This window comes from Mchenga conophoros, linkage group LG7 (assembly GCF_057382185.1).
Source record: "Mchenga conophoros isolate Kocher_MC1m ecotype Shallow Benthic linkage group LG7, M_conophoros_male_GT1.1, whole genome shotgun sequence".
In the NCBI taxonomy this organism is placed as follows: Eukaryota; Metazoa; Chordata; class Actinopteri; order Cichliformes; family Cichlidae; genus Mchenga; species Mchenga conophoros.
This window is the reverse complement of record NC_140532.1, coordinates 54,133,938-54,156,558: the sequence shown is the minus strand read 5'-3', so window position 1 is coordinate 54,156,558 and position 22,621 is coordinate 54,133,938. Positions and strand designations below refer to the sequence as shown.

At 39.5% G+C, this 22,621-nt stretch overlaps 1 protein-coding gene across 7 annotated transcripts in view; it reads right to left on the bottom strand.

Moving 5' to 3' along the window:
• Window positions 1-22,621, bottom strand: part of mast4 (microtubule associated serine/threonine kinase family member 4) — a 97,746-nt gene that overhangs the window by 7,640 nt on the left and 67,485 nt on the right. For 4 of the 7 annotated variants that reach the window (XM_085280192.1, XM_085280194.1, XM_085280198.1 and 1 more), the window contains 24 exons: window positions 21,461-21,549; window positions 18,790-18,859; window positions 18,518-18,538; window positions 17,342-17,420; window positions 16,032-16,186; window positions 15,854-15,929; window positions 15,561-15,770; window positions 15,337-15,438; window positions 14,370-14,502; window positions 12,955-13,016; window positions 12,743-12,858; window positions 12,352-12,560; window positions 12,124-12,262; window positions 9,943-10,075; window positions 9,696-9,861; window positions 7,224-7,325; window positions 6,478-6,600; window positions 4,520-4,629; window positions 3,776-3,897; window positions 2,437-2,648; window positions 1,861-2,061; window positions 1,170-1,396; window positions 544-666; window positions 55-191 (listed from right to left, as the gene is read on the bottom strand). In XM_085280192.1, coding sequence (XP_085136318.1) covers window positions 55-191; window positions 544-666; window positions 1,170-1,396; window positions 1,861-2,061; window positions 2,437-2,648; window positions 3,776-3,897; window positions 4,520-4,629; window positions 6,478-6,600; window positions 7,224-7,325; window positions 9,696-9,861; window positions 9,943-10,075; window positions 12,124-12,262; window positions 12,352-12,560; window positions 12,743-12,858; window positions 12,955-13,016; window positions 14,370-14,502; window positions 15,337-15,438; window positions 15,561-15,770; window positions 15,854-15,929; window positions 16,032-16,186; window positions 17,342-17,420; window positions 18,518-18,538; window positions 18,790-18,859; window positions 21,461-21,549 — 3,117 coding nt within the window. The remainder of the gene's footprint in view (window positions 1-54; window positions 192-543; window positions 667-1,169; window positions 1,397-1,860; window positions 2,062-2,436; window positions 2,649-3,775; window positions 3,898-4,519; window positions 4,630-6,477; window positions 6,601-7,223; window positions 7,326-9,695; window positions 9,862-9,942; window positions 10,076-12,123; window positions 12,263-12,351; window positions 12,561-12,742; window positions 12,859-12,954; window positions 13,017-14,369; window positions 14,503-15,336; window positions 15,439-15,560; window positions 15,771-15,853; window positions 15,930-16,031; window positions 16,187-17,341; window positions 17,421-18,517; window positions 18,539-18,789; window positions 18,860-21,460; window positions 21,550-22,621) is intronic. The other 3 variants (XM_085280193.1, XM_085280195.1, XM_085280196.1) reach the window with 2 other exon arrangements.

Below are 22,621 nucleotides of genomic sequence, written 5' to 3'. Positions count from 1 at the left end.
TAAAGGGGGTTAAGAAACAAATGATCCAAAGGTAATTTAAGGACTTATTTGTACCTTTCTGGGGTCTTCTCCTTCTTGGGCTTTTTGCCACATCGGACCATCTTGCTCCTGTAGCTGTTCCTTCTGGCAGGACCAGTTTTTATTGAAGTATTTTCAAAGGGGGTTGTAGAGATGGCCACTTTGCTGCCACTCTGAAAAAGAAAAAGAAAAACACTTGATGTTGGGAAGAGGATAGATTTTTTTTTAAAAAATCAGAACAAACATTTATATCTATATTAGTGGAATTTACCTAAACCCTTTTATGATTTAAATATCTTCCAACTAAAACGACTGTAGTCGCGCTCCAGTAAATCATTAGAGCTGAATTTTCTGCACTCACTTTTAAAAAAATGGAAACAACATCAATTTCAGTAGCACTTACTCCTCAACCTAAATAGATTATTCAGTTTATTCTAATTGAAATTACATCAAACGCAATGAATATCAGAACTATTAAATATTTTAACAGTAGCTGTTTAGAGATGAACACACATTGTGCGTTACCTTGAGCAGGAGCTCCACCACTTCGGTATGGACAAGACCGTGAACCGGTTCTCCGTTCACATGAGTAATGAGGTCTCCAGCTTTGAGTCCTGCTTTATGTGCAGGCCCACCATCTTCTACGTTCTGATCAACATAAAAAGGTATTGATTCATTATCATCCTTTTGTGTTAAAAGCATTTGAATCATTTAAAACTGCTTTTAAAGCTGTGTTTTAGAACATTTTGTTCAGACAAAAGAGAAAAATGCTGTTGCACGCATCGTTTTCAGTGGCCAGCAGAGGGCGACACCTGTAGTTATCAAGAGACTTTCAATTGCATCAAGTTAAAACATAAGCACACAAACTTCACAGTTCCCTGACTTCTGGTTGCATCTGTAAATTATTTTCACCGCTGTTTATTAAAATTAAAATGTGGAATAAAAGCAAGTCTATGTGATGCCTTCAGTTTTAACTGCTGGGGGAAAAAAATCCCATTAATGGACTAATATTATGTTAGGATGGTGCAGTTTTTAATTTTCATAATAAATAATTTATTACAAACAAACAAAACAAAATCATACATCTGCTATCATAGTCCTGTGGTCATTCAACAGGGTTTGTTTAAAGAAAAAATGCTTAAAGGCCTTACCCAGACCATGTGATAGACTGTGTAGATGTCACTGTCACAAGCGTACACCCGGATTGCCCTCAGCGTGAAACCAAACTTCTTCCCAGAACTGTGGATCACGACGGGCTGCCGTGGGTTAGAGGGACAGAGGGAGGAGTCTCGGCTCGGAGAGGAGTCTCTTGAGGAAGGGTCTGAGGAGAGGGAGTAAGGAGAAAGGGGACTGGCCAGCGGTGATGCTCCAAAGATATCTGGAAAAATAAGAGTTGACCAACGTCTGAGTTCTTAAATTTTTTCCAAAATCAATCAGAGTATAACGTGCCCTGAAGTCATCACCGAGGTATTGCCGTAAAAGCTTTTGAGCCAGGATTAATTCTGCTGCAGCTGTGGGTGAAACTAATACGATTTTCTCTCCCTGCAGTGAAGACCCTCGCTCTGACCATGCCTGATTATTTTCCTTGTTAGCAGCTTGTGCTCAGGTTTTTGCTCACAGCCTCTTTTTAACATGGAACTTGAGGCATGCCGGGCCAATTATGACAGCTTCACAGTGAACTTTCATCTTTTTCAGATTATTTTTAAAGTCCATTGCTTTTACTGTTATCCTTAACATGTTATTGCTCCCACATGCGTCAACAATGTAGCTTACAAAATTTTGAGGCAACATCAGCATGGTAATATGTGTGTGTTTTGTTTTTTTGTTTTGTTTTTAACTTACCTCCAGGGATCATAAGGGAAAGGGCACCAGTTGACACAGACTTTGGGACTTTTGGCACGGCTCCGCTCTTCTCTACAGCACTCTCAGGTCGCAGAGAGGTCGACGGAGGTCCGTGGTCAGCAGAGGTGTGACTGGTGCTGTCAGGGCTCTCCACACCCTCTCCCCTGGGTGTCAGCTGGTCCAAATGTTCTGAGAAACTCCCTTTTTTTATGGATGGAATGAAGCAAACAGTTATTCTTCCCATAGAAATAACATGAATTAATAATAAATAATGAATAAACGTGCAAATTATACATTTAGGCCAACTGCACATCAATTACTTTTTTTTGGTCAAACGTCTGCACTTAGAGCCTGAATTCTTTCTAATGGCCAGCAGGGGGCAACTGACGTGGTTGAAAAACAATCAGTTGCACTGAGCTCAATTTAACACAGCACAATGTTCCCAATAAAACAAGCAAGAACATTCAATCATATGTTTGTTGTTGTTTCCAGAGAACTGCACCTTAATGATGTTACAAAGTACAAACCAAACACATGTACGGAAAGGTGTGTAATTCTAAAGACTGCGGCTCGTACCAGAGAGCGTGGCCCCGCTGTGCGTGCTGCCCGGAGTGGCAGCTTCAGGCTCGTCCTGTGGAAACTCCCCGATGGAGAACGAGGCTTTGCTGGGATCGCCGATGCCTGATGTCTCATCCCCTTCGCTTTCAGCTGAGATGGCAAACTTTGGTAGCAAACTGGGGCGAGGACCCTGATTCATACTGTCTGTGTCTGTCGAGGACAGCGAGGGTCTGGATAAAACAACAGATTTGCGTTAGATGAGTTTTGTAACTGTCAAATGACTAAAAAATATTTTGAGTCTTCATGAGAGAGCAAAAGCTTGTAAAGGTGATGAACACCCTAGACTTCTCAGAATGAGGGACAGCAGGAACAGTATGATTCAATTTATAAAGTGTTATTTTTACACCACTGCCATTACTGAGTTGAGCTTAACAAGGTTGATCCTCTTTAACTTGGAATGGATTTTTACATAAATATCAGATGCAATCAAGAAGCTCCTGGAATGCACCTAAAATGTGTGTCAAACACTTCACCTGATCACTGAAAATTCAGCAACCTAATCACTTGCACTGTGCAAGTTTGCCACTGCCCTCAAATTTGCACATGAAGCAAACATCAACTTTTTCTTTAAACTGAGCCAAATTTAGCGCGCAAGACCAAAGCTGCTGATCATAGCTGCGTCTTCAGCTACAGATTTTTAACATGTTTCAACCCCGAATATGCAGAAAGTGCTGAATTTATCCCCAAGGCTGAGACAGTCAAGTTTTATTTCAACTTTGCGAAGAAAATGAAGCAGAAATGGACACTCCTGGACTGTGGAGTGTGCCAGCACCCCATCATGTGCACACTCAAAAAACACCATCGTCGCTCACCATCTGGATGAGCCAATAGACTTGCCTGCTTGCTACTTTATCAGCTTCCTAAAACGCAAACACTGTTTTTTTGACATGCTGAAGATTCTGCATGGGGACCAGTGCAAGCTTACATTAAAGGAATTCTACATATATCTAAAAAGAGTCCAGACGTGCAAGAGAAGATGATCTGGAATGGGAGACAAGTTAAACAAGGTAAGTTTTTTTTAGTCTCCGTCTTTATCACATCTTGTAGTTTGGTACTTAAATACTTCAACCACTTCCACTGCAGTTTTTCTATGTTCTACAAACTGCAGCCACCTCACCTCAAACCAAAAAACCATGACAATTGCGTTACAATCCTTCCAGTATGTGTTTAGTATGCCAGCACAATCATCATCCAATGAACTGCTCACTTAATGTGTGCTCAGTCTATATAATGGTCAGGTGTAGCAATTAATGAACTCTGGTAATCGTTTTTGATTTAGAGATGGAGGTGTTCATACGCTTCAGCGAAGTCTGGCGTCCAGCTGAGAGAGTCCACAGTCAGCGGGCTCTCGGTCTTCTTCTCCTCAGTCTCTCCCTTCTCCTCCAGATGCCCACGGGACAAATCCAGACTGCTGTAAACCTGATAGCCACACAGCGACAATGACTCACTTTGTTACATGTAAGCTACAAAATGTGAACAGAGGTTTAAAAATAAAAGAGCCAAAAAGGTTTAGAAAGAAAATCTATCACATTCGGTACAGATACTGGGTAACCTCGTGACCTTTATTTTATATTTGTCTGTGCTATGCAGACTTCATTGTGTCCAACAAGCATCGAGAAGGTTCAGTATAGCTGAACGCTTCCTCTGAGACACCCTGCTGCTTTCTGAGACACACTGTAATGCTTTGTTTTGATGTGAGGAGAGCACACTGCAATGCAGCACAGCAATGACTCCCAGCTTGTCTGTATTGTGTACTGTGTCACACATTACTACCAAGAAAAATAAATCTCATTTGCAAGTGTAAAATGTATGCAAAGCTGAAATCTACGTTTGACACTATGGAGATAAAGGAAGAGCAGGAGGGAGGCTGTGTTTTCAAGACACACATTTCCATATGAAATGGCAGCCGCTCGTGTTTTTCCCCCTCCCATGAGAATGGGATCGGGACAGATGAGGGCTCGAGCTCATTTATATTGCTAACGTCTTTGGCAGTAATGATGATGACACTGGAACAATGTGAGGAGGGAGATTAAGGACATACCTTAGAGAATCTGTGAGAACAAGAGGAAAACTGCCGCAGGTCCACATTGAAGTCTTCATCATTTGTGTCCTCTTCCTCTGTCTCCAGATGATGGTATCTCTCAGAGCGAGCTGTGAAAGAGGAGAGAATTATATTTTATAAATTGCATTATTACAGGTTATTCTTATTACAGTGCAAAAAGATGACCCAAGTAGAAAAAGAGTATAATGACTAAGAAATGCAAGTGTTTTCACTGCTTTTAATTAGAGGCAGAGTCGCTGCTCTGCTGCAGACATACTTCATATGTAACAAAGTATTAAATTAGGCTGTTCAAAATGCCAATGTCAATTTTAATGAAAGATGTACTGTAATAGGACAGTTTTGTTAATAAAAGTGTAAAAAAAAATAAAACCTAAACTGGAATTAAAACTAACTGTGTTGTCTGCGTGTCCTTAGAGAGTTTTAGTGAAAACAGCATTTTAATAATGCAAAGTTTACTTTAACAGCATCTGGAGGAAAGTCATGATCTCAGATGGGATGCAAGGATGAAGCAGAATTTTGTCAGATTTGCTAAACTGGCATTTCTGGTTGTAATTGGATTGTTCACTTCTTCAGTAACACAAAGAAATAGAAAACTCAGCAGCAGACAGCTGTTGAAACATTTTGGACACCAGGCTACTTGATCGCAATGCTGCCACGTAATTCTGAGCAGGCTGTTTATCATTATTATGAGTATTTGCACTTCAGTGTTGTATTCTTAGTTACACCTCATATGTGGTGCATGGCTCCACAAAATACAAAGAAAGAATTAACACAAATATGTACACACAACTTTGTTTACAGCACATTTTCGCTCTGTTGTATTCAGGCACACAAGATTCTGCAGCTGAAATTGTACTACTGTATATTTATTGTATTTTATCTTTCCATTACATATTAGTCAAATAGATTAAAATAACTATTTATTTTTAAAGCTGCTGATGCTCCATAGTTATGACAGCATACATGCAAATTTCATATGTGAGCAACAAAATATTGCTAACATATTTACAGCTCACACTGCAGTCTCAAATACAGTTCTGGTTGTTTCTTTGACAGCAGTGGTTGAAATCTTGCTGCACAGCTGAGATGTGCGAGCAGCAGCGTGCTCACCAGGAATAATGCTCTACAGTTTCAAAAAACACATTTTTTCCTGACAACAAATATTTATGTAGTCTCCCGCTGTGTTTGGAGGAGAGACACAGAGAAATACAGAGTATGACCCAACAAACACCATCCCCACAGTGAAGCATGGAGGTGGAAACACTATGCTTTGGGGATTTTTTTTTCTGCTAAGGGTACTGGACAACTTCACCGCACTGAGGGGCCAGTGGGCGAGGCCACGTACCCAAAACAAAGCACCAAAGCAAAAAAGGAGTTGCTAAGAAGAAGTAGCACGTTAAGGTGATGGAGTGGCCGCGCCAGTCTCCAGCCCTCAGTTGTTTGAGTTGCTAAGCAGCAGCCAAGGAGTTTCTGTAAAGAGGAGTGGGCCAAAATCCTAAAGTGTGCATAAACCTGGTGACCAACTACAAGAAACATCTTACCGCTGTGCTTGCTAACAGGACTTTCTCCACCAAGTTCTGAGTTGATTTTTGCTCAGGGATCAAATACTGATTTCACTCAGTGGACATGACATCACTTCATAACGTTTATGTAATATGCTTTTCATGGATTTTTGGTTCATATTCTCTCTCTCCCCATTAAAATGAAATTACCATAAAAATAGAGATTGCTTACTTCCAAAGAAATGAACAAATTTACAAATCCAGCATGCGATCAAATAATCATTTCCCCCACTGTATGTTGTTGAAATCGCATGAAAAAGAATTAAAATTAGCTGCTACTAGGTCCTGTTTACACTCCAAACATGAATGAACAATCAGCTATCAGTTATCAATCACAAAGAATAAGTGTTTTTATGAGGCCGTTTGATAACTTACTGTCGAAGTAACTCGTGTCGTCCTCGGACTCCAGCTGAGGGATGAACTCAGCCTTCTGCCTCAACAGGCCGTTCCAGTCTAGGTTGTGAAAAAACTGATGCTGCTTCACTTCGGCCGCTCCACCTGCAGGTCGGATAAATATGGAACAATGTGAAAATTGCTTGTGGAGAAAGCACACGCACAAATCACTCGACACTGAATGGTTCAAACACAGGAACAGAAGAAATGCTTACGGTGTGTTTCTCTTTTCCCTAGTGGCTACAGGAAAAATCGCTATCATGACCATAAATTATGCAGAACAATTTCCTGCCTGTGACCTTTAGTGAAATAGCAGGAGACTTTGTGAATGGCAGCCCGCTGAGGGGAGATCTAGATGCCTAAGTAGATCCGGATGTCTCCAGACCAAGCTGGTTGTGTGCATTGCACTGATTAAAGGCCTTTGTCCAGGGTCATGGTCACTTTTACAGTCTGCAGATCTACACACTCAAAGTCCCTGATTGTGCATGAAGCTAGATTCATGGACTGGTGGGAAATAATTGCAATTGATCAGGAGGAAGAGGTGAGTAGGCCACAGGATAAACTGCTCCGCTGGTGGATGACCTCAATTTCTTCCCCAGTGACTTGGAATAATGAGCCGTGCTGAGGTAGCACATGAGGATTTATAGCGGCCTGTTGTGCATGCCTAGTTCTCACCCAGTCCCTGACTGCTCCACATATGAGAAGGTCTTCACTCTTTGTGTTTGTACCTGTGCCCAGCCTTTCCAGGGGATTCTGTCTCAGCAGCAAGGTGATGAGCTCCTGAGCGTCAGGAGGTGGAGCCTCATCCCCATCTGGCCAGTTGATCTCATCTAGAACCAGAAACAGTGTTATAGAATGACTTTACGTACCAACACCTTATAGATTTTATTTCACTGACAGACACTAAAACTAGATGTCATCTAGTCAGATAATGCCTCTAACGGCTATCTGACAATACACTAGAGCAGGGATGTCAAACTCATGTTACATCCCGGGCCTCATACAGGCCACTTTGAACTTAAGTGGGTTGGTCCAGTAAAACTACAAATGTGTAAAATTACAGAAGAATTTCTGGTTGTTCGTTGTTTTCACAAATTCACAGAAAATATCTTTTTTCTTCTGTGAACCAACTGTGGGGGGAAAATGCTGTAGTAGTAGTAAAAATACATTTAAACCAAAAAAGGAACTATTGCTTAATTAGTTTTTTGTAACAAAACATGTAAGTCAAATTTTATGGCTCACATAGATTTGATACATTTATTAGTCATAAATGAAAAACTATCCAAACCGATTTGAACCGATTTGAACAAAGTAACTGAATAGTAACTTGGAAAAATACACAAAAAACAAACAGACAAACCAAAAAAAACCTTTTTTCATAGCACTATGCACATGAAAAACTGGGAATGTTGAAGACAGCCGCCCTTCATTGAAGCTGATTCATTAATCAGCTATTATCTCAATAAATATGTGTCTATAGGATTTTATAGTTTGAAAAAAATCCCAAAAATGACTTTAGCCTAATACTAAACCACTTTGTTCTCAAAGGTATTTTGAAATGAGCTCTTACAAATCAAAGCTCTATTGTGTGTAATGTTAAACAATAATAACTGAAAAAACAAGCAGCGAACAGAGCAGAGCTGTGTGCTTCATGCTGATTGTCTGCTATGTTCTCTCTGTACCCCATTCTAAGGAAATTTGGGTGTAAGCTATGAATACGTATGTGCAGCCGCAGGCCACCGTGGCATGGTTTCAGTGTATTCGGGGCTTTCTAATTAACAGTCACACACAGGACATTGGTACAGTTTGTTTACGAGTGTACCAAATCAGTCACTGCACGCCACTCATTTCCATGGCACAGACAGAAGCTTTTATCCAACATGCCACACGCTGCTGACAAGCTGAAAGCTCGTATTTTTCAAGAAGATTTTCTCTGCTCTGTCACAATGACACTATGAGGGAATAAAGTGACAAAGTATAAATCACAATAATAAACTTCATTTGGGAACTAAAGCGAGCTAAAGGCACTTACTGCCATCTGTTTGCTGCTAGCCTTCAGGGAAATCTCGGTCTTCAAAAAATTGGAAATTATGCACAACTCATTCAATGTGGTCACTATATGAATGTTTAATTCATATTTGATGTAGCCTGTGAATTCCCCTGATGTGCAGGATAGCATCTAAATGCCAGATGTGGTCAAATCTCACCTTTAATCGCCTTCATTAGCAGAAAATATGACTTGTAACATTTTAGGTATTTAATAAACTTACATAAACAAATAAGAAAATAAATGAACTTTGTATTTTTTAGGATGCTGGAACACAGTACTGTGTAATAAAAAACTTAAGCCAACCCTTATTTTTCTGTATTTTGCTTCCAAAGAAACAGACTTTATTGTAACTGTTTTCAAGTGTAGTTAAGTGTTTCTTTGGATATTGGCTGCTTTTTCACTCATTTTCAGCTCAGGTGCCTGACGATTTTCAGGAGAGTGTTTTTACCACTTAAACAGATAACAGATAATATTTTTTCACCAGCAAGATAATTTCCAGGGAGCCAAAAACTTGTAAATCTCAGGCACGGTGTGCAGTTTGTCCTTGAATCTTTAGTCTGAAAGTCAAGTCCTTAAAAAATAGGAAAGACATCCAGCAAAGACCTGACCTTCATCTAATACAGCGGTCCCCAACCCCCGGGCCTCGGACCGGTACCGGTCTGTGAGTCGTTTGGTACCGGGCCGCAAGAGTTGAGGCTCAGGTGTGAAATGTATAGTTTTCAGGGTTTTTATCGGTTTTCAGCGTTATTTTGTTATCGTTCACTCGGTTTTCCTGGGTCTTTTCATGTGTGTTATGAATAAATTCTCTTTTTTTCGGTACCGGTACTAGTTTTATTTTGTTGTATTTATCCACGACACCTTAAAGGCCGGTCCATGAAAATATTGTCGGGCATAAACCGGTCCGTGGCGCAAAAAAGGTTGGAGACCGCTGATCTAATAGATGGCTGTCAAGAAGTTATTCATAAGGAAAGGAAACATGTAGAAAGGGTTCCAATTAATTACACAGGTATTTCATTTTGACAGTTGCTGTTTTCAGGTATGTAAATTCAAATATTTTGAGCACGACTGAGATATCTCAGTAACTATTTAATGTAAGTCTAAGATTTGCTTTAATTATCAAATTGAAAAAGGAGGTGTTGTTAACACTGACCACTGATGACCTGTCCAAAAAGCTCCTCCGGTGTGTCTCCAAAGAAAGGCACACACCCCACAAGAAACTCATACAGGATGATGCCCATAGCCCACCAGTCCACTGGCTTCCCATAGCCTTGTCTCAGGATCACCTCTGGAGCGATATACTCTGGGGTGCCGCATACCTGTACAGCAGAAAACAAAAAGGATTCTAAATATGGTGAGCTTTGAGAAAGTGTACATCTGTAAAGCTCAACAACATTTACCTGCTTATCAGAGAACTCCCTGGCATCCTTCTCTATGTGTCCCTCGTACAGGTTGGTGGTCATGTTCATCAGCCCGACTTTGGAAAGACCAAAATCTGTCAGCTTAATGTGCCCCATTGAGGTCACCAGCAGACTAAAAGATAAACCAAGTTGGACAAAGTTTAATTATAGTAAAATGATAAATGCAGTCAGTTGTTCTGCGATTTTTGTTACAATGTTGTTTTTATGAAGGGAAAAAAAACAAAAAACGTAAAGCATGACTCTGACATTTTTCTTCCTTTTCACAAAAGAAATTGCTGTTTCCATGCCAATATGTGTAAACAAAAAAATTAAAATTGCTCAGTTCAATCTTTAATGTTATTGAACAAACATAAAGGTGGCTGAGGTAAAAAAAAAAGAAGACATTTCTATTATTTTTAGACATATTATGAAGTACAGTTAGGGCTGTGCAATATGACGAAATATATCGCATGATGATGTGAAAACATCTGTCGTTTCAAATTATACATTATCGTTTGTTTCATGGTGTCGCAAAATACACCGTTTACGGCAATATTTTTTCCATCTGGGCACAGAGAATACCAGCATAGCCAGTGAAAATGTGGCAGGACCAGGTAGCTCCAAACAGAACCAGGACCAGTCAAAACAAATTGAGGACCTTATACCTAAACGAGGGGCTACCTCTGTAGCATGGACATGGTTTGGAGTATGGAGAGAGTTTACGGATGCAAAAGAGCTGCCAGGTGCTAAAATATAAACCTTAGACTCAAATGTTAGAACTGGCTTTTTCCCGCAGCAGTTCCAGGTACACAGATGGAACCTTTGGTCATATCGCACAACCCTTAAGTACAGTTATTTAATTTCACTTAAATATAGCAAATATGGCTTCCCTTTTAAGCATCCAACAAATCCAGAGCAAAATCAGAACACATTTGGTGTTCTGTCTTGGTCAAATGATTCATTAATCCAATATTTACTGACTTTCTGCTCTCTTCAGCACCGAGCTGTACCCCTGGGGTTGAAGAAGACTCTCACAGCGAGCCAATGTCCACACCTCCACGTTAAAAAAAAAACAACCCTGACTTTATAGTAGAAATAAACATGTTTACACCTCAATATAAAAATGTTTTCCTTCCTATAGCAGATTTCCTCATTGACAAATAGTGTGTGAATGTGTGTGTGAATGGGTGGATGACTGGATATGTAAAGCGCTTTGGGGTCCTTAGGGACTAGTAAAGCGCTATACAAATACAGGCCATTTACCATTTTTACCATTTACAAATAAACTGTTCAAATTTTGATCAGACTTACAGTCTGCATTATCAGGAGCACTGGCAATTTGACTGACAGGTTGTTGCATTAGACCGTATGCAGGGTTTGTGCAGCCATTGCAATGTCCTTCACTGAAGTACCATTATGGGATGTCGAACTGAGTTTCTCCTTGCCAGTTTCAAAGTCATTAGCCACTGAGTAAGTCCTACATAATCATCCTTTCTGACTCTTAGAATTCCCATAACTTACAAAATGGACTTCGTGTCCTATTCAATGTGATCTTAAACCTGGAAATGACCCAATAAACCCAACAGAAACATGTTTACTGTGGTTACATACATAGCCAAAGAACCCAACAGCCTCTTGACTTGTACAAAACTGGATAACCCCACAGGTGTTGCCCCCTGGTGGATACGATGTCTCCTTTTTTTTTTTTTAATACTGCCTATGTTGCTGACACAGGTGACTTTGGCAGCAAGCTGTCTTATCTTGTCTGCTAACCTGAATCGTGAACTTCCCTGGTCAGGTCTCGCACATATTTGTGCTACTGATACCTATTGGAGCATTTTAATGCAGGTATCTGACAAATAATACAGCTAGGTGTGCAAATGCACTATGCAAATTATTCCAATAACAGCCATTACTCAAAACAGTAGGTCACAATGTCTTTTAAATACAGTACAGATGCATCACCAACTTCAGTTTAATTGTTAGCTATATTCAATAGCTCATGACTAACACCGTCAAGTCTGCTGTTTGGTGTCGATCGAGTACTGTACAGTTTTTTTGTTCCGTTTGTTTTTAAATGGCAAAGATGCCTGACAGAAAAGCAAGAAAAACAAAAGCCTGAAAATAAAATATAATTCTCTGAGTGCCAGCATTTATGTACAAATATTGTTTACAGCTCACTTGTCAGGTTTGAGGTCCCTGTGAACAATGCCATAGTTGTGTAGATACTCCAAAGCCAGTACTGTCTCTGCAAAGTACATCCTAGCCATGTCCACAGGTAGGGGACCCATGTTCTTCAGCAGGGTGGCACAGTCTCCTCCTGTAAAGAACAACACAAAGAAGACATTGTTCAAAGTAGACTGCTTTCAGCGGTCGCACTATGCACATAAAATAAAATAGAGTGCTGACCTTCAACATATTCCATAACCATGCACAGGTGCCTCCGTGTTTCAAAGGAGCAATACATGGACACAACAAAAGGGTTTTCAGCAAAGGTGAGGATATCCCTCTCCACAAAGGCCTGCTGTATCTGATTCCTTAACATCAGATTCTGCTTGTTGATCTTTTTCATGGCAAACCTCTGCTTAGTTTCCTTGTGCCGCACCAGATAAACAGCTCTGTGGAACAAAAAGTTTACCTATGAGCTGCACAAAGAATAGAAGAAAAACTGCAACAATAAGTGTGGTTTGATCACAGTATGGTTTTGTCAACTGCAAAACAAAGAAGAAACAAACAGCCTGTAACCAACCATCTATCAGCAGAGATTAGATTGTCCGATAGAGAAATGAGACGTCCTTACCCATAGGCACCGTTGCTGATGAGTTTTATCATTTCAAAGTCCAGCTCACAGGGTTTCCGCCGGGACCGCAAGGCCGTGCTGAAACTCTGAGACTGAGGACGAGAGCGAGATAAACGCTAAAACAAATCAAAGAGATAAAATCTGGATTTCACTGCTTCGCCTGCAGTAAAGATGAACTAGATCAATAATGTAATCAATGTCTAAGCACTTACAGAGTCATCTGTTTCTGGAGTTTCTGCAATTCCACTGTCACTGCTGGTCAGCTGAGCGATTTCTAGAAAAGAAACAGAGAAATAATCAGGAGCAAAGCTGCAGCGGGTTTGATGTGACAAAACTATGAATCTAACTTCATGAGAAACTGACACACAGGTTCTCAATTGCAGTTACTGAAACAAAGGCAGCCTAAATGAAATCAGGCCCTTTAAACAAAACAAAAACAGCAGACTTCAGCTTTTATTCACCTATTAGGTTTGAGGTGCTGACTTCAATATAAGCTGAATTGAGGACAAATGAGGCGGAAATCAAAACTGGCATCACAAATGCACATCTTACGCTCATTTTGAAAATCACCACCCCAGAACAACTGCTCATTAAAAACCACCTTGCATCTTTTTCAGTGCATGTTCGTCTGTGCAGCCATGGCAAAGTCCATGTGTGCTGTTTGTCTCGTCCCTGGAGAGCTTGTAAACACATTTTCAGTACTATTTAACATCTGTCCTTCCTCGTAGGTTTGCTTCCGGCACACGAGGTGCTGGGCAAACGAAACACGGGAGACACTCGGGGGAAATAAATGGAGAGACTGGCTGATGAGCCCGCCTGTGTAGATCTGTATAAGGTCTGTGGGGAGGCCATTCTTTTCTAATTAGTCATAATGAATGTTGCTGGTTACAGAGTCTGGAGAGACAGAGGGTCATTAGAAAGACGATCTGTTTGGTACAGGACATTCGTCAAGAGTATCTTTGTCTTTAACTTCCCTCCACAATTCAGTTCCAGCGTTCCTTTAGAGCAGGAGTGGGCCATTCATTTTCAAAAGGGAACCATGAAAAAGGGACTGTTGTGGAGGGCTGCACCAAGAAGCTTATTTAATTCAACTCTGCTTTATTTATACAGAGCCAAATCACAACAGCAGTCACCTCAAAGTGCTCTTATGAAATGAATACTGAGCAGAACGGTGTTCAGCATATTGTTGTGCCCCTCCACAACAGTCCCAGTTTCTCATTTGGCCTCTTGGGAAAACAAACTGCCAAATCCTGCTTTACAGCCTTACCCTGACAAATTATCCTGTGCTCTCTTTACTCCTTTGCTCTCCTGATGTAATAATAGTATGATGATAATAATAATAATAAAAGGATATATTCTAATAATACAACTTTACTGCGGTTATACAGGATACTACATATCATAGTATGATCGATGATTGGAGATAACATTTAACATTACACTTAAACTTTTTCTGTTTTTTGTTTCTGACATTAAATGCAAAATAATCTGTTTTAATTAGGTGCTGTACTTACATTCTTTATGTAAATATATATTTACTCTATATTACATGTAGCATTTAAATGTATTAATGGTATTAGGAATAACAACAATGATGATGATGATGATGATGAAGTCCTTCGTGTACCTTCAAGAGGATCTCGTGTGAGTCCCAGCTGGCTGATGATGTAACGAGGGATGTCTGTTTTGATGCCCTGGCCTTCTTTAGCGTGTCCTTCAGCAGCTTCCAGAAGGTGGTAAAATTCCTCTGGGTCAAACTCCTGAAGAGACAGCAAAACACTTTCCTATATATTGCTATGAACAACTTTAAATAAACAAGTAAACAGTAAACAAATTCCTGATCTTGTAGTTTGAGATCAAGTAGGAGCTCTATTGAGTGAAGGAAAACATACTTATTTACGCTTTATTTTCAGCTTAGAGGAAGTAGAAGTTGAACTTTCACTTTTTAGATCGCCATGGCAAACTTATAAGCAAACAAGTTTCTCAAGCAGCCTGAGCAACATTATAATGTGAGGGAAAGGTTTCTCTAAGTATAGGTTAGTCCAGAATTTACTTTCTTTAGGCTTGTTGTGGTCTCTACTTTCTCCTTTGAGATATTTCTTTGGCTGCTAAATTACTCCGTGTTTGTCAGCTTGCCATCAGGTATGAGGTAGGTACTATTCGGCTGAAGTAAGTCATAACAGCTTTAAATTTAATTCTGATTTTAGCCACTTTAACCTCTCTTTGATTCTGTAATACGACAGACACTTAGATGAATTGCAGAAAGTGTTACCTGAATAATGGAAACGTATAGAACTTTTATAGAATATTTTTTAGACTGATAGATTTGAGCTGCTGACTCCAGAGTCATTTGAAATAACCTTACATAGCAAAGAAACCAGATGTAGCAACACACACAATTATCAAACATTCAGACAAATTACCCATCCAGATGAAGTGCTCATTATGAACCATCTCCATCTTTTCTTGGGTTTTTTTGTTAAATTATTTTGTGCATTTAAACAGTGGCAGTCACTTCATATAAAATATTCAAGACAAGCACCCATCAGCACATTTTAGACTTAGGCAGAAAAAAAATAAGGCCATAAACATACCAGACATTCCAGCAGCCGAGCAGGTCGGGCTATCACTATAAGGATCTTCTTTACCAGCTCTCTGATGAAGTTTACCTCCTCGCTTTCTGACCTCTCTGTGGACTACATCAACAGAAGAAGAAAACAAAATGTTTGCAGTGCAACTCTAATGTTACGGTAAAAACATGTCTTATTGCTGAACTGTCATGAGGAAACATCTACTTGATTTCTGCAGATGTTCTCACCTCTTGTACAAGCCTCTCCAGCTTGTCGGTGAGTTCGCAGAAGTAGCTGGAGGTGATGAGTCCCAGCCGACTCTTTTCCAGGCAGTCGCGGGCCAGTTCAATTATCTGGTGATGGGCAAAGCCAAGCACGCCATCTGCCAAGGGGAGGACGGTCTCAGGAGAGTTGCTGCGGATGATCTCCTGAATCCTTTCCTCCATCTGAGCTGTGGCCTGCAGAAAGAAGCGACGGAGCAAGTTTGCTAATGCAGATAATTTGTGGTCAAACAGAAATGTAAAGTCTTGTGGGTCCTCACTTTAGGAAACCGCTCCTTGTAGACGTGATTCATCATTATAATTTCGTGATCGTAACAGGACGGAGATCTTCCAGGGCTGAAAAAGGAAAAGAAAAAAACCTCTGAATAAAATCACTGGTTCAGTCCCACCAATGCCACGTACATCTGAGAGAAAATATTCGCAGAAGTACATTAATACCTGAGACTGCGTGACCGGGGTCGCATTGCCGTCGCTCTGCGGCATTCATCCCCCGAGATACTCTCAGTGCAGAAGTGTTTGGAGAGGAAGTGCAGTTCATCAGGCGTAGGTTGGAAGGGCAGCTGATGCAGCTTCTCCTGTGATGAACAGGATGACTGGAAATGAAACAAATATACATTCAACATGAAAGGAAAAAGAAAAATAAATTTTCCTTAGTGGGGGGAAAAAAAAAAAAAAAAAAAAAAATTGTTATAGTGGGCTGTCTTTGTGGTTTCTTTTAAATGTTTTCCCCTGTAGATCTTCTGTCTGTGTGTTATATATGCGACTGCTGTTGGGAGACTGTTAGCTTAACCACTATAAGAAGTGAAAAAATGCTAACATAGGTTAAGACTGCGCATAACCAACAAATATGAGCGTATGAGACCGAAGTAACTGTTGTCAAGAAAGTAAGTAAGTAAGCATGTTTTATCAACGTAACTATCCTCAACAATCATGTGCACCATGGTCAACAACGCTGCTCTGAGAAATCACATAATGAAAAAGTAAACCTTTAAAACACTGAGCCATGTAATGCGCAAATTATTCAGCACTAATGGCAATAATAAAATAACACGTGGATTATAATATATTAAGGAAATCTGAGCCCAACCCTTGGCGCACACCAAAAGCCTTATTGTTTCTAATACAGGCTGACACACGCTGTATCTGCTGAAACTATGTGTGTGCCTTCCAAAGAGCATCTGAATAGCAGGAAAAGCACTAGGTGACCAAACGCCACACAAAACAAAAACATAGCATTAGTGCAGGTCATTTTCAGTCCCCCGGCACATTGTAATTCCTGTAAATGAGTGTTATTGTATACACACGTATTGTACAGTAGTCAAAGCTCGGCTTCCTGTACAGGATAATGCTGACATATGGGAACAGTTTAACATTTATACTCTTATAAATGTAAGAAAAACTAGACATAAAGGCTCTCCAAATGCAGTTCAGACATGTTGTCACTGAGCCACATGTAAAAACTTGAGTAAAGACTAAGAGAAAAAATTTCTGAAACTGTTTTACTTTGTTCTTTCTTGTGATTTACCCTCATCACCATAATGTTTTATCATTAGGAATTGCGGGGGATTGCCTCGTGCCTGTTTTACACAGGCAGCAATGATGACACAGCTTTATGACCGTTTTAAACATTTGAATCTTTTAAAATCTATTTAAACCGGGTCTGGCTCTAGGTTCAATTCTATGTCACACATATCTGTGATTCTGTTTATGAAATATTTACACTGACATCATGAGTGGGCGATGCTTACAGAGACAGTGGAGCTCGGTGTGTTGGTTCCATATCCAGAGGAGGGAAGGGAGGCCAGTGACCAGCGACGACCATCAGTCCTGCAACACAACACCAATGACAAACAAATGCACGCCATCATTGACAACATATGGGTTTAAATACATCAGCAAGTATGACGAATTTCTCTTGGGACAAAGACAAGTTCTTTTTCCAAACATGCTCATCTCCCCGAAGACACAAATTCTGGGTTTAAACATTTAAGATAATGTCTACATCTCCAATGATCCTAAGTTTGGAGATAAATGTTGAGCTTTCTCTTGTTAAAAAATAATCCTGTTAGTTACTTGACACTGTACAAAAAAAGCAGAAAATACAGAAACAGAGTTTGTGAATGTAACTAAAACTATTGGTTAAAATGAAGTACAACAAAGGCTCAGAGTTAAAGGGGACATATTATACTCATTTCAGCTCTGCTTTGTTAGTGTGGCGCTCCAATAGAGTGGAGCGCCACCTCTGCATGATTTACAGTTTTAAGTAAATTATACTGCTCATATACATCTTGGCCTGCCGCCCCTTTGTTGACCAATTTGAAAGTCCACTTTCTTGTCACTGGCCAACACTTGGTGCTTGTGAGCAGCACCTCATCCTCTTGACAGCAAACATTAATTAAAAAACTGATCCACATTAATTAGAACCATGTGTCATCTTCTCTCTCTTCTCCTAACAACCATTTAAGACCAAGTAGATCGGCCTGGTACCCGAGCCAGCTGAGATGGAAAACGCCTACTAAAAAAATACCAAAAGTTACACAGCAAGTAAAAAGTTACTCCACTGTTGCCAAATGACTGTAGCGTCATCCTTGCAACACTGGCTATTTGTAAAAATATGGAAAAATAAGGACAACTCAAAAGAATGTTTTGGGAGAGAAAACACAGCTGGTTGCAAAGTAGGAAAAAACAAGTAGCATTCGATCTGACTTTTTGGCTCTCTGGGATTCTGTTTGCATTTGTTTACTTTGCCAAATTTTAGCCTTATTTAATATGTATATCTGGCACTTAGACTTAAGGTAAGAACATAATGTGTCCCCTTTACTGTGAGGCACACTAATGAAGGACATGTGAATGATAAAGTGTACTTCAGACAGATGTGGGGTAATAAATATTTCACAAAAAATCGAAGCCTAACACGAGTTTACCTGTCTGCTCTGTGGCAATGACTGTGGATAGAGAAATACAGAATTATATGATATCGTGTTGACAAATGGTGTAAAATAAATGTTCCTGATGCTGAATTTGTAAGTATAAACAGACCTGAGCAGCTGAATATTTACACATATGCTGGCTTAGAAAAGACTTCTTTAATGACTCAATGACTTCACATCTGTTTTTAAAGAATTTGCATCTGTCTCACGATGAGCTTTACTTACTGATTTGTTTACGACGGGAAAAAAATAATTGGTCAGGTTACCTTCGTGCAAACGAGAAATGAGCAGAGGCACTAGGAGAGAAGTTTCTAGGACTGTCTTGTGGGCTTGTTCCTACAAGGGGGAAAAAGAGAAAAGAGGACACAGTGCTTTTATAGAGGGAAATGAAAAGCGAGCCAAAAAACATGAACATGACAATACGGATGTCTGAAACAGAATTCCTTAAAAGATAAAAATGAATTGCAATACACAAAACTGTATGGAAAGTTAAGTCATCAGCATCGTTGCATCAGGTCTTGTTTGGAGTTTGGATGTTCTCCCTGTGTGTCTCTAGATTCCTTTTGGATACTCAAGCTTCCTCCCAGAGTCCAAAGACATACATATTGGGTTAACTGGTAATTCTAAATTTGTCATGTGTGTCGATGTGAAACCATCTGTCTCTCGGTGTAAGCTCCATTATGAACCAGTAACCTGGCTAGGATATACGCTACCGCTTACCCTATGACAGCTGGGAGTTTAATAAGAGTTCAATAAGTCGTTCAAAAATTAGGTGGATGACAGAAAGTTCAGTGAAAATAGATTAAGACGCAAACAACCATTGCTTTCCTGATATCTATCAATGTTTAGATAATTTTATTGATTTTTCCAACACTCAAAATTCTGAGGACATATGTTATAGCCACAAAAAAGAACATTTTCATATTGAAGAAGCTGGACTGCTGATTCTTTAAAAAAAGTTGATATTTTCTCCTGTTGATGTGCTGAACCAGTTTCCAAACTAAATATTTCATCTCTAAATCAACATAAACAAATCTGTCAAATGTTGGAGAGTTCTCAAAAGAAACCAAGACCGAGATGACTCCACACCACGTTGGTAGAAAAGAGATTATATGACTTAATCTCTTTTCTACCATTTAAAACACGCTTGCTCTGTCAAGCTGGAGGCTGTAAAAGCAGTATTTGTGGCAATACTGGATAAAATAGGGATACAGAGTTCATCACATTTGTCACGTATTTTATATTATTATTATTTTTTAAACAAAAGATATAATATCTATATTATCTATACATGTTTACACTGAGCTGAAAACATTGCATCATCTATTAATAATGCATTGTTCTCTGAGCTTAATGAATTAAAACTAATTCAGTGAGTGAGTCGCACAAAATGCTTTAGACAAAGTGAAATTTTAGTGAATTTAGAATTCCAACACTGTTATTTACTTTTAGAAAACATCTGAAAAAACAATATTATTCAATGTATGCAACTGTATATATGGGCTAAATGTATTCTCTTTTGTTTCCCCTCTCAGATTCTATAGCAGTCATTCACTCCCGTATTAAATTAATTAAATGTAAGTTAGTTAATATTGCCTTTAGAAGAGAGCTTTGTATACGACTCCTCATATGCACAAGTTCTTTTTCCTTTTTAAACTGGGTCTATAAATGTCTGCCTGCTTTAGAAAAAAAGAAACTAATTTGTAAATTATACGCATGACTTACTTGTTTTTATCATCTATATAATGTTAAAGAAAGGAGTTGCGTTTCTACACACATAATGTAGAAACAAAGCCATGGTGTCGTATTAATCAGACATAATAACATTCTTCACAAAGACAGGGACTAACTAGCTAATTAAACACAATGCGACCACCTCATGTGCTGACACACACGGGCCTTTTCCCTATCGAGGAACAACGATGGAGCCACTGAATAATAGAAAGCCATGAATGTTACATATTTAAGTGCTTTAATCACAGTTCCTTAAAGTACAGTTTAAAGTGGCTTTTTTTTTAATCAATATTCTGCAAAAGGAACAAAATATGGTCTGAGTTTTTCTTTTATGAACAAATTCATGATCATGAACAGAAATCTGTTCTCCTACACTTCACTAAATAGAAAAATATTACATTTCTGTAGAAACCCATCTTATTATTTAACATAACCAGGATATATGTCAATGCACTTAGCTATCTGACAGCACTGAAAAAGTGTTTTTCTTACCTTTTGAACTAATGCTACGTCTGAGCCACAGTGTTAAGTAATCCCAAAGCTGGATACTTTCATTAGCAGGAACACAGGTGCTTTCTGGGTCTGAATCCATCTTTAGAGCCTGGGCTTTCTCGTAAGCTTGAAATACAGACCAAACACTGAGACTCTGTTTTTCCTGACCAATGGCAGGAAATAAAACGCCCTATGGTAAATGAGGGCTGCCCCCCCCTCCCCAATCCTGTGCATTTCCTGTCTGCAGGCCACCACTTCCTCACACAAAATAATCACTGCATTTAATTTGCCACTGTGCTGTTAAACTGTTACCCAAACATGACAGGACAGACCTGACACAGACAATAAAGTGCGCAACATAAAAATCTGTATTTTTCAGTGTTTTATTTTATTTTTTTTAAGTAAAAGTTCTTCATCTTGGTTTAGAGTCAGTTAGCAGTACCCAGTGCTGATTAACCAGATTTTTCTGTATGAGGGTACCAGAAAGTGCATCCTGTGGATACAGATTATCTGTTGGTGCACAGACTGTACTATGAACTTTCCTGTGTTGTTCTTCAACCTTTTTTTGTGCGTTACACAATAGACTGCATTCCTGTTGGAGAACATATTGTATTAATGGCTCCTCTTCTATGAACCCAGTGCATATGTTTCCAACAATGGGGCCGTTCCACAGCATTCATACATTAGGAGATGTGCCAGACATGCATTTACCTGTGAGAGATGAGAGAGGGGAATGGGGTCGTGGTAAACCTGAAGGCTGGCCACTTCCTATCAGGCTTTTTCTGTTGCTCGTTCTGCAGCTGTGAAACCACAGAGCCATATTAGTCAGGAAAAATCATGGCTGTAAAACTGACAAGACAGATGAAGCAGAAAATAGAGGTATAACATAAAAAAGGGTTATGGGTTATTTAAAAGATAACAGTGCATGCTTCAGAGCCTTAGGCAGGTAGTTTTGAAATGTAATCAACAAAATCCTGACCTCACCACTGACACGAGCATCTCGCTTTTGTTTGTTAGCTCGACTGATACATGGACTTCAGCATGAATATTGTGCTAGGATTGTTCAATCAATATGAGATGCACTATTCACTTGATACTACACAAAGAGCCTTTCATCACACCATCTTGGACACTGACATGAGAAGCAAGCTTTGTGAAACAGAACATGAACTCTTTATTTCACGAGAGGTCAGTGTGTTGACTCAGATTTTGAACTTCCAGTTTGATTTGCCAACAAGGGGCTGACAGTGAGTAAATACCTAAGATAACTACTTATAATTAACTCTAATTGTTTGGAATTTAGCCGAGGAGAGCTGAGAGACACAGAGATGATGAAGGCTGCATGTTAGCGGTATTATACTGATTCTGAAACAAACTTACTGCAGACTTGCAGAATCCAGCATGTGAATAATTAAACACTGAATAGTAAAATTTACCTGTTACTAAATATTTTGAAATGCTTGAATATAAGCAAGAATCCAATAGCAATTAGAATCAATTCTTTGCCAGCTAAGAAGGCAAACCCCACAGCATGAAGCTTTGAAATTTTGATTTGATAAGTATAAATATGAAGAGCAGCCAAGAATAGTGAGCTAAGACAGGTCAGCAACAAACAACAAAAATTCTTTCTTGCAACGTTGAACATAGAACGATATGTATTGTGAAATAACTTTTTCTCGATAGAAAAATGTAACTATTGCGATAGGCCTCACCGCTCTTGTCAGAAGAAGAAGAAGAAGAAGAAGAAGAGTCACGTCACGTGATTTTGTTACGTAAAGCACAAGTGCCAAGCCGCACATGTGTATCTGTTTGGGAAGCAGCCAGCCGCTGTGCCACCCGGGTAATGGAGGAAATGAGTGTGCTGACTAGAGA